This window comes from Phoxinus phoxinus (assembly GCF_949152265.1).
Source record: "Phoxinus phoxinus genome assembly, chromosome: 21".
In the NCBI taxonomy this organism is placed as follows: Eukaryota; Metazoa; Chordata; class Actinopteri; order Cypriniformes; family Leuciscidae; genus Phoxinus; species Phoxinus phoxinus.
In genome coordinates, this window is record NC_136896.1 from 3,401,892 (window position 1) to 3,421,621 (window position 19,730).

At 40.0% G+C, this 19,730-nt stretch overlaps 1 protein-coding gene across 2 annotated transcripts in view; it reads right to left on the bottom strand.

The window, feature by feature from the left end:
• The window catches only part of cUnh10orf90 (chromosome Un C10orf90 homolog), a 33,794-nt gene that overhangs the window by 4,650 nt on the left and 9,414 nt on the right, over positions 1–19,730 (bottom strand). Inside the window, exons 3-9 of one of the 2 annotated variants that reach the window (XM_079596078.1) lie at positions 12,802–12,871; positions 10,315–10,394; positions 5,629–6,577; positions 4,289–4,396; positions 3,830–3,987; positions 2,665–2,785; positions 1,375–1,438 (exon numbers count right to left, since the gene is read on the bottom strand). In XM_079596078.1, coding sequence (XP_079452204.1) covers positions 1,375–1,438; positions 2,665–2,785; positions 3,830–3,987; positions 4,289–4,396; positions 5,629–6,577; positions 10,315–10,394; positions 12,802–12,871 — 1,550 coding nt within the window. Of the gene's footprint in view, positions 1–1,374; positions 1,439–2,664; positions 2,786–3,829; positions 3,988–4,288; positions 4,397–5,628; positions 6,578–10,314; positions 10,395–12,801; positions 12,875–19,730 lie in introns of both variants that reach the window. The other variant, XM_079596077.1, reaches the window with a different exon arrangement.

Sequence of the window (19,730 nt, forward strand, 5' to 3'; positions counted from 1 at the left end):
GAAAATAGAAAGGACAAGGCCGTGTTGAGAAAGAAAGCGGCAATTGTACATGCACTGCAATAAGTTTGTTCTGGGTGGTTGCAAGAATGTTGTCGGGGTGTTCAGGGTGGTTGTTAGAGTGTTGTTGGGGAATTCCAGGTGGTTGCTAGGATGTTTTTGCGTGTTATGGGTGGTTTCTAGGGTGTTGCTAGGGTACGCTAGGTGGATGCTAGAATGTTTTTGGGTGTTCTGGATGGTTTCTAGGGTGTTGCCAGGGTACGCTAGGTGGTTGCTAGAATGTTTTTGGGTGTTCTGGCTGGTTTCTATTGTGTTGCTAGGGTACGCTAGGTGGTTGCTAGGATCTTTTTGGGTGTTCTGGGTGGTTTCTAGGCTGTTGCTAGGGTACACTAGGTGGTTGCTAGGATGTTTTTTGGTGTTCTGGGTGGTTTATATTATGTTTTGGGGGTATTCCTGATGTTTTAAGGGTATGTTGTGGGGTTCCCAGAATGTTGTTGGATGTTCTGGTGGTTGCTAGGGTGTTGCTAGGGTATGTTAGGTGGTTGCTATGATCGTTGTATTCTTGAAGATTATATATATTTTGGGTGGTTGCCAGTTTGTTGTAGGGCCAGGGCTGTTCTGGGTGGTTGCAAGTGTTTTTGGGGTATTTTGCAACGTTGTTTGAATGTTGTTGAGTTGTTTCTAGGATATTTTGGGTCCACATTCTAGAATATTATATAGGGTCAGGGGTGTCCTGGGTGGTTGCAAGATTGTTGCTAGGGTATGTTAGGTGTTTACTAGGGTATTCTGGGTGGTTGCTGGGGTGTTCTATTTTTATTTTGTGGGTTGCCAGAATGTTTTGGGGTTTTCTGGGTGGTTGCTAGGGTGTTGTTGGGGTATTCTGTGAGGTTGCTGTTGGTATTTTCTCACTGGCAAAAAATAAATCCTTTAGATAGCCTATTTTTGTTGTTGTTTAAAAATAAACCAGAATGAAACATTTAACTAAAAGAAATAACAATATAAAGTTATTTTATGAGATCAGAATATATCAGACTCAGAATTAAGAAATAAACAGTGAATATTTATAACATTATCTGACAAAACGGCCTGTGTTATTCAGTCACACACCTTAAATTAAACTTCTGAACATGGCCACTCATTCGTGCAGAACCCATTTAATTTGGAGGCACAGTGAGACCAGATCTAATCGGATGAGGGTTTTATTCAGCGGCAGCAAAATAAACAAGCTGTGAAAAGCACAATCAGAGCGGCAAAACCCTGCAGCCACACAGACACACACAACACACACAACACAGATAGAACTGATACAGGTGTTTGTGTCTGCAAGAGAGAAATAAAAATGTGTTTTTCAAAACAGAAACTGGCATGTTCTTTTACCTCCTGGACCGCAGCTGTGGACCCTTTCCCATGATGCTTCTGTCTTTGGATTTCAAAAGGCTTTCTGCAGAACAAACACACACACTATAAATGAGGCTTCTGAATAGGTACACTATGTAATTCATTGATACAATCATACTGAAGAAACAGTCGAGTCCATGATTAAAGGACTTCAGATTGTTTTGGACACCAGAATTCAGAAAATAAATTGGCAGATCCTTACATTATTACTCAACTCTCAATTTTAAAAATAACATTATTTATCACAAGAAGCAAGTCTTCTGCTAACAATATTTGCGGTAAAGTGTAATACAGGGACAATCATGCTCAAACTGTGCACGCCAGACTCTGCAAAAAGCAAAAAAGCTTTTTTTATTTTTATATTTTGTCTAATTTGAATATGCATTCAGTTGTCCATGTTAACAGCCACTGAGATTCTGTCTGGGTCTTGCAATAAACATCAGGAGGCCAGTGATTTTATCACAATTAAGGGTGTTATTTGAAAAATAAAGGGACATATAAAACAACCTGTAGTTTGCTGGCTATCACACACATGCATGCACACACACACACACACACACACACACACTGATTTGGTCTGGTTTGCTATATTTGTGGGGACTCTCCATAGACGTAATGGTTTTTATACTGTATATTCTGTACAAACTGTATATTAACTGTATGAAAAAAAAAATCATTCTGGATGATTTATAAGCTTGTATTGTCCACACACACACACACACACACACACACACACACACACACACACACACACACACACACACACACACACACACACACACACACACACACACACACACACACACACACACACAAACGTTTGGTCTGGCTTGCTATATTTGTGGGGACTCTCCAGACATAATGGTTTTTATACTGTATATTCTGTACAAACTGTATATTAACTGTATGAAAAAAACTCATTCTGGATGATTTATAAGCTTGTATTGTCCACACACACACACACACACACACACACACACACACACACACACACACACACACACACACACACACGGTACTGTAGTTTCAATATCTGTCCAGATGGGGGCGATGTTTTCTGTCTTTTAACACTGGCTGTATGTCAGTCACTGATATTGGTTCTCCAGTGTTCTGAAAATTCCCTGCTCTCATTTCAGAAGCCGATTTGACAAACAGAGTCTGTCTGAATATTGAGGACATGAAAGTGTTGTTCATTTCGACTGGCTTTGAGCATGTATGAATGGCATGCTAGTTTCAGCCTCCGGCTCGGTGATAGCATGTGCTGCACACCTCGCTCGGGGCTCTCGGGGCAGATCTGGGCTTTCTGCCTCTCCTGCGACCTGCACTCCAGGGCTTGAACTCTGGCCTGTGAGCGCTGGATGAAACCAGGCCGTCTCATCGCTAACGCCTCCTGCACACAGAGAGACAACCCATCAAAGGGGCGAAACAGCAATTCAATTCAAATTCGGGATTTATAATTTGACGTGGAAATCAAGATGTTCAAAACTACATCAGTAAAATCACAAATGTGATCTCTTTAACATCTCAATTGTTTCTCCTAGACAGCAATGAGATACATGGAGAGGAAATGGAGACCTGTTTAGACCATGATCATTAGTTAAGATTGGTTGTAAAATGATCAAGGCATATATGTAACTTTTTGAGGGTCAAAAAGGTACATATATGTTCGCAAGCATTAAAAGGTACATATATGTACCGTTTCTTTCAAAGGTTAAGGTACATTCAAGAGAAAGTCTCTGCTTAGACATTGTGTTTAAAATGAAATGTGAAAATGACAAGAATTTAATAAATTCATATTTTAATTCAGCTTGTGTGTGTGTAATAAATTATATTTATATATATAGAATAGGCCTATATCTCATTAGTCAACGATTGTACCTTGTCAAAGCCAATTTTGTACCCTTTTTGAAGGGTCCATTTTTGTACTGTTAAATAAAGGTACAAAATTGTCACCACAGGTACAATTATGTCTCTTAAGGTACAAATCACAAGGGTACAAATATGCACCCTATGCTAAGGGTACAAAAACGACAAGCCATTGTACCCCTAAAGGTACAATTATGTACTTTATTTTCTGAGAGTGTAGATTTGTTTTATTATCTACCTAAAAAAATAAAATCCATTTTAAAACAATCCAAATTATTAAAATTGTTCTCTTGATTTCCAGTCTTTAGAATTTTGTAAATGTTAATATTTAAAATACAGTTTTTCACTCTGAAATCCTACATTTTAGAGGGAAAATTTGCCTGAAATGTCCTAAAAGGCCAACATCAATCACATATTTATATAAGTATATTATTATTATAATAATGTAGACTAATATAGAATAGTATAAACGAAAAATGTAACTATTGAAACAATAGCTGTCTTTTGCATGTCCTCATTAAAAATATTTTAGGGCAGAAAACCTTGAAACAACAGAAGAGTAACTCACACTAAGTGTTAATGCAGGTTCAGGACGCACATTTTGGGACTCGATCGGATCAAACTCCACACATGGACTTGCTGGAGGCGTGTTGTTCTTCACATCAGCACCAGCTTCTTCTATGAGCTCTCTGTGTTCATTATTCCCTCTATCCTCTGTTAAAGACACTGATTAAGAGGAACACACACATATGAAACGCGTTACAAAAAAACAGTAAGCTCCGTCATAACGGTCATGAAATCTCACAACAAGTGATCAATCCGTAATGCTTAACACAAGAGGAATCCAGGAACTCGAACTCAAGTGTGTATTGAGTTGAGCTGCACTTACACTAACATGTCCAGAATCTAAAGACATTGATTTTCTCTGTGTTGTCTATGTCTATATACGATCCTTCATCTTGCTAAATGTCAGTGTCAAGTAAAGTTTGTGTTTGAGGAAGCCAAAGGTCAGGAGAGAGAGGAGAACCTGCTGTTGCTGTAGCTGGTCTCTGCTGGGCCTGCAGCTTTATGTTGGCGATAACCGCAGCAGCGTTCAGGGCCAGGACAGCGTCTGCGCTGAGATGAGGAGAGTTATCTGAGAACAAAGAGAGTGTGTATCATCCAGAGTCCAGTCGGTCTCAAACACTCCTCGTGTGTACGGGGATGCAAACGCTGCTGGCTAGGCAAGCTGGACCTTGTTGATGCATTCAGAAATGTAAGTGATGCAAGTTTGCTATATGGCAGAACGCTATATACTTCTGCTAGGCCAAAACTACTGTTAAAGTACTGACGTATTTACAATGTTAAACTAGAGACGGTGCATTTGTATCATGTCTGCATTAGCATACTTGTGTAGAATATGTTCTTGGCCTTTGGACATCTGAACACTAGAGCAAGGATTTTTAAAAACTTTTTTAATGCCAATGACCCCTGCCTATAACAAGCCATCATTAACTATATATGAGAGAGAGAGAGAGAGAGAGAGAGAGAGGGGGGGGGGAGGGGGGGGAGGGGGAGGGGGAGAGAGATGATATATATATATATATATATATAGAGAGAGAGAGAGAGAGAGAGAGAGAGAGAGAGAGAAAGAGAGATTAGATATATATATAGAGAGATAGATAGATAGATAGATGAGAGAGAGAGAGAGAGAGAGAGAGAGAGAGAGAGAGAGAGAGAGAGAGAGGATATATATATATATATATATATATATATATATTTTTTTTTTTTTTTATGACAATTATTCTCTTTTTGGTCTTTAGAGTTCTCTAAAAAAAAAAAAATTCACCCTGAAATCCTACATTTTCTAGAGAAAATATTACCCGCAAATGTCCTAAAAGGTAAAAATCTAATCACATATAAAGTAAATAATGTCTTTTTAATCGTAAATAATTCTAAACGTTTTCTTTGAGAGGTTTGAGGTCTGAAGTAATCATAAACGACATCATTTGAAACAATAGCATGTCCTCAGATAGTTAAATGTGTGTGTACTTCAGCGGCTGTCAGGTTCTTCTCCATGTGTAGCTGCTCTAAATTCCCACGGAAGCTCAAAAACCGGCATTGAAAGCAGGGTAGAAATAGATTATGCATGCAAAGGGATGCGTGGGAAAATGAAAAGATGAGAAAATGCATGACAGAGAGAGAAAGACAGGAGAGAAATCTCCCGTTCCAGGGCAGTCCGCCGCATAAGTGTGTATCTGCTGTGAAAAGCCTCAATTAAAAACCTCTGCTCTCTCACACGATAATACTCATCTATTATACATCAAAGAAGCCTTAGCCTACAGTGTGTTCTTGTACGGCTGAACATCCACAGAGTCCTGCTAGTACCTGTCACTTTTAGGAGCGTGAGAGGTTTCATTTCTGCAATAGGTTCCTCACGCTTCTCAAACGCTCGATCCCACTCGAATCCCTCCTTCCTTACGCTCCTGCTTTCGCAGCCGGAGGTCGAGCGCCTTCTTGCTTCACTGCTGCTGGAACTAACAAGGTCAATACTTGTCTTCTGGGGAACAGGAGAGCTCTTGTTGTGAAATGCTGGATCTGTAACTGCATTTGCGCCATGTTCTGTGTGGTTAAACAAGCTTGCGTCACAGCTGAGAGGCCTTCGAAGTGGCGTGTGCTTCTTGGTGTTGCTCTCCTCTTCTGTGCTGCTATCATTTGAGTTGTTGAGGTAAAGAGACAGGCTGGAACTGTGCTGAGACCTCCATTGGTTTCTGCCTGGCTCTAAAGATACAGTCAGTGCTCGGTTTAATGGCGAGGGATAGACTTCAGATTCATTGGTTTCGAGTCCTTCGGTGTAGCTGTGCCTGTAATGTGCTGTGTTGGGCTTTCCTCGACTGAAATGCTCTCTCTGTTCTGTCATTTTCACAATAGTTGCCTTTCTCCTCAGTACCACGCCGTGGTCAATCTCCTCATGATTACAGCCAGGGGTCAGAGCGAGGTTCTGGACGCTAGTGCTTTTCATCCGCTGTTCGGTGACTTTGACCACTAAGGCTTTTCTTCGTTCAACGGCAAGGATATTAGTCGCCATCGAGCTCACATGCCCGGGATTCGGAAGACCGGAAGTGTGTGTGACCTTCCTGGAGGTGATGGTGATGGATGATATTGAGGAGCTCAATGACTCTGGAGCACTTCCACGTCTGCATGTGGGATCTTTTAAAGCCGGGTGGTCGGGATGAGGGGGAGACTGGCCCGTTTCCACCTTGCTGGTAAAACTGGCTTTAGGATTCCAGGCTTGCAGTCCATTTCGTCCTCCCTCGGAGCTCACGGATCCCGAAGCCTGGAAACAAAAACAAAATCCCTTGAATTGGGCTTTGTGTGGATGAAAGAGTGCCTCCTGCATGCACAATAATGCTCACGGAATCCACATTGTAACAACTCGCCTCGTTCCGAACCCGTGCGTTCCGCCGTTTCCATAGCAACCGCATCAGTGTTGGAGAACACGGGGCCAATTCGGTTAGGTTCACTTAAGTTGGAATTCGAGGCACTTTTTTATTATATTATGAAAATCACAGGAGTTTTAATCTTTTGAACTCAAAATGCCTCAATTTCAGCAAGACTGAACAGGTAAGACCAAAATAGAGACGCTTGAGTATTTGAACATAAAAAAACAGCTCATTCAGTACATGTGGGGACATTCCAGACATAGTGATTTTTATACTGTACAAACTGTATATTTTATCCCATCACGCTAACCCTAAACCTACCCATCACAGAAAACTTTCTGCATTTTTACATTTTCAGAAAGTATCTCTGGGTATGATTTACAAGCTTGTTTCCTTATGGGGACCAAAACACGCACGCACGCACGCACGCACACACACACACACAGAGCTAAACTATATGTAAAATATATATATATATATATATATATATATAAATTAGTGCTGGGCAAAGATTAATCGCATCCAAAATAAAAGTTTGTGTTTACATAATACACATAATGTGTGCGTACTGAGTATAATTATTTTATATATATAAATACACAGGCATGCATGAATATATTTAAGAAAAATGTGTTGTATATATGTATATATAATATGTATATTTATATATCATATAATGTATGTATAAATATATATACAGTGTATATGCAAATGTGTGTATTTATATATACAAAATAATTATACACAGTACACACACATATATTATGTAAACACAAACTTTTATTTTGGATGCGATTAATCGCGATTACTCTTTGCCCAGCACTAATATAAATATATATTGTATATAAATACATCTACATACGTACAGTACATGTAAGGTAGTTGCAAATTAGAGTATAAACTAGTAGATATCTAGAGCAATGGTGGGTGGAATTAGTGGAAATAGCCTTTGCCAACAGGGTTGGCTATTTGCACTTAGTGTAAATAGACACTGGCGTTACTCAATTACTGGCATTAACATGTGCTTTTGAATCACAGGTCTTTATCAGGAGCAGCAAGGCTTTATGAAACATATAATCATACAACAAATCTACATTAGCAGTGTCCTTTGGTTAAATACTGTATTTATAATAAGAAGGACAACAAACAAACATCTCTGTTACTTTACCCTTCATGCTCGGTTTAGGGTCTAAGAGACCCAAAGGCCATTTTTATAGCATGACAAATATTTAACAATGAAACATCAGGCTCATACTGCAGGACATTTTCTTACAGTAAAGAGGTTTTTATTTTAATTTGTTTCTTGAGGTTTACTTATTACATAAAGCAAAACAAAACAAATAAATATGCATAAAAACAATTATTTCGAACACTCGTGCTGAATGTCTGTTTATAAGGTGCGGCTCCTTTAAAGGGGTGGTAAAATGCCCTTTTCACAAGATGTAAAATAAATCTCTGATGTCCCCAGAGTGTGTGTGTGAAGTTTTAGCACAAAATACCCCACAGATATTTTTATATAGCATGTCAAAGTTGCAAAAACGCACCATTTTGTGCCTGGCCCTTTAAATGCAAATGAGCTGCTGCAGAGGGCGGGGTTTCAAGAGCTCATGTGTGTTTGCAGCTGCGATTACCTCACGCACACACACACTAAAATGACAGAAACTGTTCTGCCTTTAATGTTACAACGGAGTCAGACAAAGATGGAGAGACTCAAGAAGAAGTGACACATGTAGAAGCAACAGGACGTCTCTGAATGGTTAGTTGATGAATTTATGTTGCTGATGTGGAGTTAACGATCTTCAATTAGCATATTCTGTCATGGTAATCTATAAACCGCTCGTATAGGAACTGTTGTGAGATGCACACAGAGTGACTTTCTATTGCATGTGAAAAGATGGATGCTAAAGTTTGAGCTGACTCACAAATGTGCTCGACTACAACAACTCTTCCTCTTCTCAACATGGACTGTGTGTTCTGGGGGTGGGGTTTATGTAAATTATAGGGTTGCTGATGTCACTAACCCGTGAGGAATGTCGTGTAGTCTCTATCAGCCGTTTGTTGTAGTCCTTTTCTTTAAAAGCTAATATCTTCCTTTGCTTTGAACTTTGAGCGTTGTAACTTTGCAGATGTTGTTTATGATCAAACAGCAACATTACACACTAACTAAAGTTAGAAAAGTGAAATCATACTCAACCACCCCTTTAAGGTTTGTCAGGGCCACTGTTATGATTGGCCAACATCATTGCATAGGGTACAGCATCAACACCCAGGTATTGCAGTGTTTTAAAACATTACATTATGAAATCATTTACTTACGGTTTGTGATGCAGCTGTAAGATCCAATACAGTCGCTGCTTCATCTTTCAACAAAAGATTCTTTGTGAACTTTGCATCGTTTACAAAATAAAATGCCCCGAACAAACATATAATTCTCCGACGTGGTCCGGGACGCCATTAAAATAAACCCTGCACTTGTTTCCGACACTGGGATCCTTCTGAAGTCTGTACAGAGACTCAAACGAGCCGTTTAAACTGGACGTGTCAAAGCGTCTTTCACTCTTTTCCATTTGTCCTGTTGTTGACAGACTCAAGTCAGAAACTGAACGTGCTTCGGTATACTGCATTCAAAGACAGCATCAGTGATTAAAAATGGTTTCTATTTGCTTTTGACACAGTGTTCACATCCAGTGTAAATGTCAGTCGTTATTAAGTGACTGAATGCCAGTGGGCGGGGCCTATGGTGAGATTATGTATCATATGATGAGGCAATCATATGCACTGCAGATATATTTGCCCGTGTGACAACACATATCCCACATTTTTGGAGCTTGAATAAATAAATGCTTTGTTTATAAGGAACAGGACATTTTATGCAATTAAACTTGCATGATGTTTTAAAGCTACAAAATACCTCTTATGTGTCAAAAGATGGCCAATTTGATTTCTCATGTCATCATGACCCTGTTAATCCTATACGATCTGATAGAAGCAATATTTCAAAATGCAAACACGTTTCAAATGTCAATTTTTTTTACATTTCTGTTTGGTGTCTCAGAGACCCTATAAATCATGAATACTGTACATGCAATGGATTTTAATATGCGGAAACATCTGACTTCAGTAATACACTGTTTAATTTGATTTATTTAATTTTTTTCTACAACACTGTAAAAAAAAATTACATCCCCAAGTCAAAATTTTCTAGTGACTGGTCACATCAAAATCTGACATATTATTTCTCATTGAGCCAATGTTAACAGACTATTACAACAATTAATTCAATTTATTTTACAGAATTTCACTTGGGCCAATTAAAAAATGTAGATGTGACCAGTCACTAGAATATTTTGACTTGGAGAGGTTAAATTTTGTATTTGCTGGTGTCAAACTGACCCCAAACAGAAACAACATTAATGTAATAATCACTTTTGCAAAAGGCGCAAGATTAAGATACATGGTAATGTTAAAACTTTAATAATATCTGCCTATTGGGTTTTGATTATTTCAGAGGACCATATTAAACGTATTGGAAGGGATAATATAAGACTTTTCAACAGAACACGAGGGTTAAACACTGGTGCATGGTTAGTTCCTGTATAAAGTAAACTAATGTTTATATAGTGTTACTAACCTGATGGAGGATGGAGGATGTTTTTTCAGCTGTCCTCCAGTATCTAAAGCCTGCAGGTTCAGGTCTCACAGGTTCCCGTTCTGAATGAAACAAGAAAAGTCCACTTTGTGGGGTGATTGTTCTGTGTCTCTCATTGAGAAAAGAAACCAAATAAAAAAAGAGAGCTGATCTCACATGCGTACAATGTAAATACAACAGCATTTCCTGCCACTCCTGTCATAATAAGGCCGATCTTCCTGCTGTGTGTGTTTACAATGTCAACAGAGGTCTGCTTAGAGCGACTTAACCTGCATCACTTACAGGTGTCAGCGAGACAGAGAGCAGAGGAGAGATTTTAATCTGACAGAAGAGACACAGACAGCCACTGTGCCGTGATGGATTGTTCTCTGTCAGCGTTGCCATGGCATTGTCTGACAGCTAAGGCGCCAAGCTAACTATTTCTTGCTGTCGTTTTTTAGGCAAGTAAACGCACTTCACACTGGCAGCTAACACCTGACAGGTAGCTATTTTCCCAGCATGCCCCCAGTATGCAGTTCAGCGCGGCACACACTCTTGTCAGTTGCTCAGGTGTTGTGTGTCAGGTTCTGCGCTGCCTTCGAGTCATGTCAGAACGATTGTATTTACGTTCTTAATTACCAGTGGGAAACTTTGGCTTTCCGAGTTGAGGGCGTGTTAATTAAATAATCGCGGTGGAAACAAATCGGTATTGATCAAAATGAACGCTGAGGAGTGTCAGTACAGCGTCACCGATTGCAAAAACAACCGAAGAACAGCCCACACACACACACACACACACACATACACACACACACACGGTGACTCCTGTCAGAGTCACCCACCATCTGGAGCTGGCGAGAGAGAAAAAGGAGAGAAATTCCCAAACATTTTTGATGTAAACACTCATGGAGGAGTAAGTGCTCCTCATTCCTCCTCCTTCCCCTTGACTGGGTCCTGCTCTCACCACTGTAATTACACTGACGCTGTGGCAGCATCATTATACGCTCGTCACCTGCTGACAGACTGAGAGAAAGATCCCAGCAGCAGCAGGAGAACTGGGACGACAACGGCATTGAGGAAACCGCCGGAAGAGACTGAAAACCTAATACTCCTCTGTCCCAGACTCCAAGCAATCTGCTTCTGAACCCAAACAATCCGTCTCTGACTCCAAACAATTTGTCCCTGGCTCTAAACAATCTACAAAAACCCTTCCTTGGATTCTAAATACGCTGCTTTGGCTCCAAAAAACTCTTATATATATATATATAAGGTAAAATAATTACATTTAGACAAACTACAAAGAGATTAGTATATAAATACAATATATAAATGAACTAATAAACAGAAGATTATGTCTCACTGTCTCTGTGTTCCTCTGTGTGCTGCGATTCGCAAAACATACAAATTCATTTTTTCTTCTTATTTTCTAGCTTAAGAATATATTAATGCTACTTAAAGTTATTTTTCTCCGTACAACTGTCCTTAAGACAAAACTTAAGAAGAATTGACATTCTTGAAAATAATGTAAAAAAAAATAAAAAAAATGAATCTGGCCCCAGAGCTTTGGCTGCTCAACTGCCTCCTGTGGTTGAAAATGTAAAACTGCATGTCACAGACCTTCTTTTCTATACATGATGTAATCATACACTAATAAATGAGATAGCGCTGAAATTCCCCGACAAATTTGACTGATCCAAATACATTATTTTAAATGTACTGCTCCACTGATTATTTTTATGTACTCATTTAATAATGACATTGTGATCACTTTTATCCCAAAAATATTAAAATTGCAGTGCAATATTAAAAAATTAATAATATGCACAGCTGATGAAGCAATTGACCGTTCGCAAAGACCCGCCCCCTTTAGTTACTGTTGCTATGTCCGACAAGCTACGCCGCTCTCACACACACCATGTTCTCACGCAGTGAAAAATACACTATTGAGCAGAGAGGACACTGACAACACACTGACAGACACAGACCAGCTTACTTTTCGGTTACTTTTGATACTAAACAAAGTCTCACCTTTCAAATTTGGTCATTTTTTAAAAGAAATGTAAACAATAAATAGAGTTTTGTGGCTCTTTAATGTGTCGTGACAGATCTCTGTCGCCTCAGTTAAAGCTGCTCGTGAACCGATCATCTCTTCCTTCTAGTTCATTTATAGCATCAAATAAACATGAATGAACATCAGAAGGAATGTTGTTTTAACCGCGGAAAGACGTCAGTACACTCCGCTTCTCAAGTTCATGTTAATCTACTAACTCTCCTGACTGCTTTGTCAGACAAAATGGCGGATGGCGAAGTATGATTGGTCAGATCACCTGTCAATCAAACTCCCTGCGTAGGGTCAATTCACTGAATTCAATGAAGATGCTATTTCATACCAGCACTGTGTAAAGCTCAAATCTTCAAACATAAATCACTGGTGCCCTCCGCCAAGCTGTTCATTCAGAACTTTTATATGCCGTCTTAGTCAATACGCACCATTTGGTCTTGGTCTGTTAAGTTTGTCAGGAGTGCTGAGCAACACTGGAGTGATGGGAGACTTCAGTTTCTGCTGAAAGAACACACACAGACTTTAGTTGAGGAACAGACAGATATGATCAGTCTATAAAGGATTGCATTAGATCACAAAAGCTTTGACTGTGTTTGTGAAGCATTAGTGGAACATTTAGATGAACTACAGCTGTGGTTACTCTGAAAGAAAGAAATTAAGCATTTCGAAACTTTGAATCAATTGAAACAAATGCTTCGCAAAATTATTTACTTTTTCAAAGCGCTCGCAACACCTATTGGTCATAACGGTGTAAATGCAGCTCAAACATGCATAAAAACACCTTTTACCAATTGAAAGTGAAATCTATTAAATGCTATTAACAACTTATCTAATACCATGTGTTATTTTATTAAATTAGAGGGCTTGTTTTTATGGAAAGCTTGATTAATCAGGCCAATAATTACTAGACTATTAACTACAACTTCCTTTTTATGATACAAATGTGTCATTGCACTTTTTCTCAATTGTTTACACACAAATACTACTTGAGTAACTACCACAACATGTAACTCATTCACCAACCCCATGAACCAATTCTGCTAAACTACAAGCACAATTCCTGCTTTACACTCAATTTGCAGCTCTAAAACACACTTTTTTCAAAATACTACACACAATTCTCTGCATTTGGCACAATTTTCATGCAGAAAATCTCTTGTTTTCACAAGGAACACACACTGCCATTCAAATATGCACACTGACTCATCACACGGCAAACACCGTCACACAGTTTTACAGTTAGCAATCAGAGCTTTAGCATAAAAGGGCCACAGGTGAGCTCTTCTGTTTTGGATACAAACATTGGATTTTTTTTTGTTACTGTAACTGTATACAGTAAATGCTTCTGTTGTTTTGTATGTAGAACCACTGTATGTGCAACTTTGTGTTGGTTGGGATGTACACTGTGTACATTGTTTTTGTGAGAAAAATAAAATATATTTGTTACCGTGTATTTGTGTGTTCTGAGTATAAAAACAATATTCTCAAATATTTTACAACACACTTATGTATGTACTGTCTGTAGTAAGCGTAACACTGAACAAAAAAATGGCCTAAGTCATTATGATGAATGGAGAAGAAGTGTTTTACATTGAGCACATCAGTGTTCAACTGGTTCTTATGTCTATATGATGGTTTGTGTGTGTTATTTGAAAACAAAATACCATTTTGAGAAGAAATAACATTGTTTTGAATGTAAAGTTTAATTTCGCAGGATAATTGAGGATTTTTTACCCCAGTGTGTGTGTGTTTTTAGATTTGTGTGTAGAGTTCTGAGAATCTGAGGCATGTGTAGCAACAATGACATCCGGACAGGTGCTTATCAAATTAGCTAATCGTTTTCTCCAAACACTTCATTCACTGTCTGAACAGAAAAGAGTTTTGGTGGCTCTCCATAGAACCCAGCCCCCAAACTTCCTGTCCAAACGCATGCATGAGCATGTAACCGGACACTCACAGGCCATAAAACAGAAGGAACTCTGTGGCTCTATCATACTCTGGAATGTATGCACACACACACACACACTCATGGACCCTTAAACTGAAATGTCCACATATGATCCAATAGCAATGTTTTTGATATATATTTTTGTGTGTATAATTGGTCAAGATAATGTCTGAAGCATCTGAAATAATCCCTATGCTAGTGATTATGAGGAAATTATGTAACCCTGTATTTGTGCAGAAACGTCATTCGAGGTATCATTGTAATGGGAAAAACATGTTGGAGTCGAATCTTGACTGCAAGGTACAATAATATGCATTTATTCTAGGAAATACCATACTTCTAGATATGAATGTTAAATTCGATTTCTCACATGACATGGTCAAAGTGGGCATGTCTTTACAAACAAAGAAAAGTCTCCCGCTCTCAGATCACTGAAGGTGATAGGCTACTTGTGCCAAACAAAGGTGGAGCTATACATTCTTTAAAGGCCACAGCTCCCCCAAAAATCGCTCTCTTGCTCTGCGCTCCCTGCCTTCATCACTGCTCATCATGTGACGTCCCCGATCTAAACTCCCTCACGGAGTTCCCTGCTTTTATTTTCTTTATAAAGTTTCTTTTGTTTAATTTCCTAATTCCCCTTTGTTCGTTTCCACCTACGAGTCGAACGAACGGAGCCTGAATTCCTTCAGCAACTTCACTTTCAACCAGCTTTCAAAGCTCCCGCGGAAACGTGCTCTGGCAACGAGCACGCGCCCGGCTCCGAAACGACACGGGAGAACGCGCCTCAGACACGAGAACACGCGCATGCTGGACACAGCTCATCACACACAAACGAACCTTTTTTGCAAGTATCAAACTCTGACGAGTGTTAATGTTTTAAGGTTTGTTTTGATTGATGTCTCTCTCAAAGGTCTGTGATGTTTGCTGTTCTATGGTCACACGTGACCATTCTCTCTTTCTCTATCTCTCTACAATCTCAGCGCGTGCTACGGCGCGCGCCCCTCCCCAACTCTCTATAACTCTCCTTCCCTCATCAGCTGTTACCCGTTTTTGTCTTGTCTGTTTAATGTAAGTAACTGTACATAGACGTATAAAACATATAATCAGTATGTGTATTCCGTTATATTCTGTAGTTTGCATTTATTAAAACAATATATTCAACTGTTTCTGTGAAATTGCTTGTAAAAATACGAGTCAATGAGGTTTACGAACTAAGAGCTACCGCGCTTATTATGCACTACATTAAGGTAGTTTAATTTTATAAACACAGGAAAATTAACGTTCACGACCAGAAAGTTGATATTTCTTGGAGTTTATAAGGGATAACTTGATTGAGAGATTGATGGATTGATCTTTGATGGTTTTTGCGGGACAAACACCTATTTGATCACTACATGAATTTCCCTTAAAAGGTTATCCCATGATCGAAATTAAATAAGATTATTGATATATGAATGAGGAATTATAAGACGTTGTGATCGATTATTCATATATTCGTATAATCTATACATTTTCAATTTCGATAGTTTAATGTAACTGTAATATGCAAATATTAATCATATTCATGATTAGTTATTAAAATTCCCTATAGATCATTTGAGTTAATTCATACGGACCAAAAGTCCGAGGCATAAACGCTACAGTTTTATGGTGGAGAATGCGGGCAATCTCAAACTTCGTTTTATAAGCAATTTTCAGTATTCAGTCTGTTTATATGGTTATTAATAATTTTTGTGCACATGTGTTATGAAATTATGAGATAAGTCGCAAACGCGAACTCACTCCTAACTGACCGAGGCAAAAAGCCGGAGTCAGTACCTTACACTTTAACAAGTTGCTAAAAAATGCCTAGACAATTTTAGCACTGTTAAATGCTATGTACACTGCGCAGTATTTAGCCTAATATTACAAATGTCCTGTTAAGAGATGAAGAAATATCTCTGCAGGCGATACATTTCTAATATTTGTTGAAATCGCTGTGAACGAATAAGTCTCACGTGCGTATTACCGGTATTAATAAATATGTTTCTAAGCGAGATTCCTTTCAAACATATATAGGCCTTGCATGCAAATATCGTTATTGAATTCGTGGTTAACCCAGTAAAATTCAGCAAAACGATAAACTCCTGGTTAACGTTGACTTAGCTAATCAATCGAAAACCTAATACATTTAAATCCGTGCTATTTGGATTAATGTCTATGGGAGTTGCCCACAATTGTGTTTTGCAGCGACGAAATCCTGCTTCACGCTCTTGTGCAATAGCACCCAAAGATCTGCAAAGATCTTGTCCTTTTCATTAGTCAGCGCCGCGCTGACCGAGCTGAACGCTCTGAGCTCCGTCACATTTAAAGTTGGTTGTAATTCCGCGGACTAAACACCAGAGGTCCTTTTAGGTGTTTGAGTCTCAAAATACGCGCCCCAACGACGTCACCCTGCGTGAGCACCACCTCCCATTGACGTCAGCCTGCATGTGCGCAACTACGCCATCTCGTGGCCGTTTCAGATAATGCTCTTGTACTGCTAAATTCAAGTGTTCTATGATGAATAGTGAATTAGCTTAGGTCTAAATTCTCAATAATTATTGGCATTTCCAGCTTTGCTCGTGCGAATATTATTTTGTGTTAGACAATTGTTCTGCTTTTGACTGGTACATTTACTTTGAGTTTGGTTCAAACAAGACTGGAATTGAAACTCAAATTAAATCCCAGCCCAGCCATTGAGAGCCCAGTTAGAGGGAAGTCCGCCACCTAGCGGCCGCCACCCGCTAAAGCGGTTCATTCAACTCGCTTTTCTGTTTCCAATTCTGTGTGAATGGCTTTATTTCTGTTTTCTCGTCTGATTATTTTATAATAATTACTGATACTTTAATGCATCTTAATTATTGTACAATATCATTCTGATTTCTCAATTCCCTTACACGCGTATTTAAATTCGAGTTTAGACCAGATTTAAATTTTGGATTTAAATTGTGTTTGGCTGTCAGCCACTGAGATCCACTAGAAGGAAACAGCGCCACCGTGTGGCCTTGTGGATACTGAGCCACGGTTCCACTCTTTTTCCCCTTTCACTCTTTTGAAGTGTGTACTTATTTCATCTCTCCCTTCTGATTATTTCATAATGATTACTGATACTTTGATGTTATCTGGATTATTATGAAATATCATTCTGATTAATTTCATTTTAAATTTGATTTAAACCAGTTTGAATTCAATTTGAATAAGTTTGTCTGTTCAACCAGGTCGACCACGGAAAGGAGATACGCCCCTTTGTGGGACAAACCCACTACTGCGGCCTGTCTCTTCTTCTGGGTTCATCCTGTCTTTTCATTATTTTATTTTATTAATTTTTTTTTAATTAATTTTTTTTTTCAAAAAAAAATTATTACTTTTTTTTATTATTCCTAATTTTTCTTATCTCTCTTTTAGGTTATTCTGATAATCACCAACATTATCATAATTCCCTTTTTGGTTTTATCATTATTTTCAAAGCCTTTGCCTCTATTTCTACATACCTGATTACTAAATTTGGTTTAAACAAGAAAGCCTTAATTGACTTTAACTTTCACCTGTTTACCCCTCTTTGTGTATCCATATGTAGTTCTCCCTAGGGCGCGGGGGTGATTTGACAGTCATCTCTGGTTGGTTTCCAGCGAGCGGGGTCACCTGGCCGTCACGACCGACACCGGCCGTGCGTGAGTCTCGGACTCTTCTGTCTCTTACCATTGGGGTGGCACGCAACTGCTACATCAGCAATTTAGCACTCCAAGGGTAAAGTCAACCACGCCAGCTGACACACAAGGCAATTTCGGGACAAGTACCTGAACCAGGGCCTGCTGCAGGGGCAGGGTTCCGGGGAAAACCCAATTTTGTCGTGCTGTCTGGCAGTTGACACCTTGGTGTTGCCAGGTTGTGTTTAAGGTCGCAAGTTGTTTGGGAAGGTCGCACCGTGGTACACAGAGTAACAGAGGGCCCGGGTCCACTGCGGTCGAGTGTTTGGGACCGTCAAGAAGGTTGACCGCGCCGCCGGCTCCCACCTGAGTGACCTCATTTCACCCCAGGCAGACTAAATAAGGTAAAACCCATACACTTAGTTTAAGCCACAGAATATTAGATATTCCCCGGTCATTTAAGTGTTTGGCCCCTATCCTTTTCTCCAAGCCTCACCATCTTCCTAGGTCTTCTACCCCGATAGCCCCCACTCACCTGTAGGCCCTATCGTAAACTCTGGCAGTGGTAATAGGCTTAGGCCTCCTTATTCTCTCTGACACATACCGTGTTACTATTGTTTGATCTTATTTCACTTTGATCTGTTCTACCCTTTGTTCTGTTGTGATTTGTTTCTTTCATTTCACCTAGAAACAGTAACCTGAGAGAGCCATCAAAGAAGCTAAGCAGTAGAGTGACCACCAGCAGCCGGGGCCACCACGTGACCCGCCAGGCTACTGCTCGTCACAACCCCTAGTGCAGGTCCTCAGACGACCCAAGTTAATTGGCTCCGCGAACTGTCTAACTGTTGGCATCAGTTAGCCCCAAAATTCTCATAAACGGCATAGCCGTATGATCATAGCTCGTTAACCTTAAAACGAACTTGCATTGGTCTCTTTGTGTGTGTGTTCTGTGTTCTCTCTCGCCCACAGTGTGCCAAGGTCACGGCCGTCCAGTATGGCTGCCCAGTGGGACGAACTCGAGTTGTGGTTGAGAGCCATGACGACCGACTTCCTGCCCGGAGACGCCGCTGACGCAGAGCCCCTGAGCCGAGAACAGCTGGACACCGACCTGGTCAAACTGATGACCCACGATCCGACACAGAGCTACAGCTACAAGGACTGGGCCAAGATCGTCGGAAGCCTCGCACACAAACTCGTCGCCCAGGCACGGCTCAGCGAAAGGAGCCACATCAACCTGGAGCAGGAAGCAGCAGCGCTAAAGCTTCAAGCAGAGGAGGCCCGGAGGAACCAGGCCCACACCCAAAGTCATCTAGACCAGCTTCTTCTCCAGACCGAGAAAGAGGACGCCACAGATCCAGAGCTACAGAAAGAAGTAGAAAGACTTCGAAAGGCCCTGCAAGATCTTCGCCTCGACACAGACCAAAGAGAACAGTCGGAGAAAGAAACCCGTAAAGAACTCGACGAAAGACTCCAACAAAGTGACGCTCTCCTCGAGAGAGCAAAGACTGAACTAAGAGACAAAAACGCTAAAGCCACAGCCTGTGAAAAACACTTACAGGTGGCCAGAGCTGAAATCCATGAGCTTACTCTGCAGAGACATGATCTCAGAGACGAACTTGACATTGTTCACAGAGAACTGAGACATTCTTACAGACTTAATAGTGACCGGGTAGGGGAAACACACACCACAAAATTTCCCCTAACCAGCCGGTACGAACCTTTCAGCCAAGAACCCAGGGCT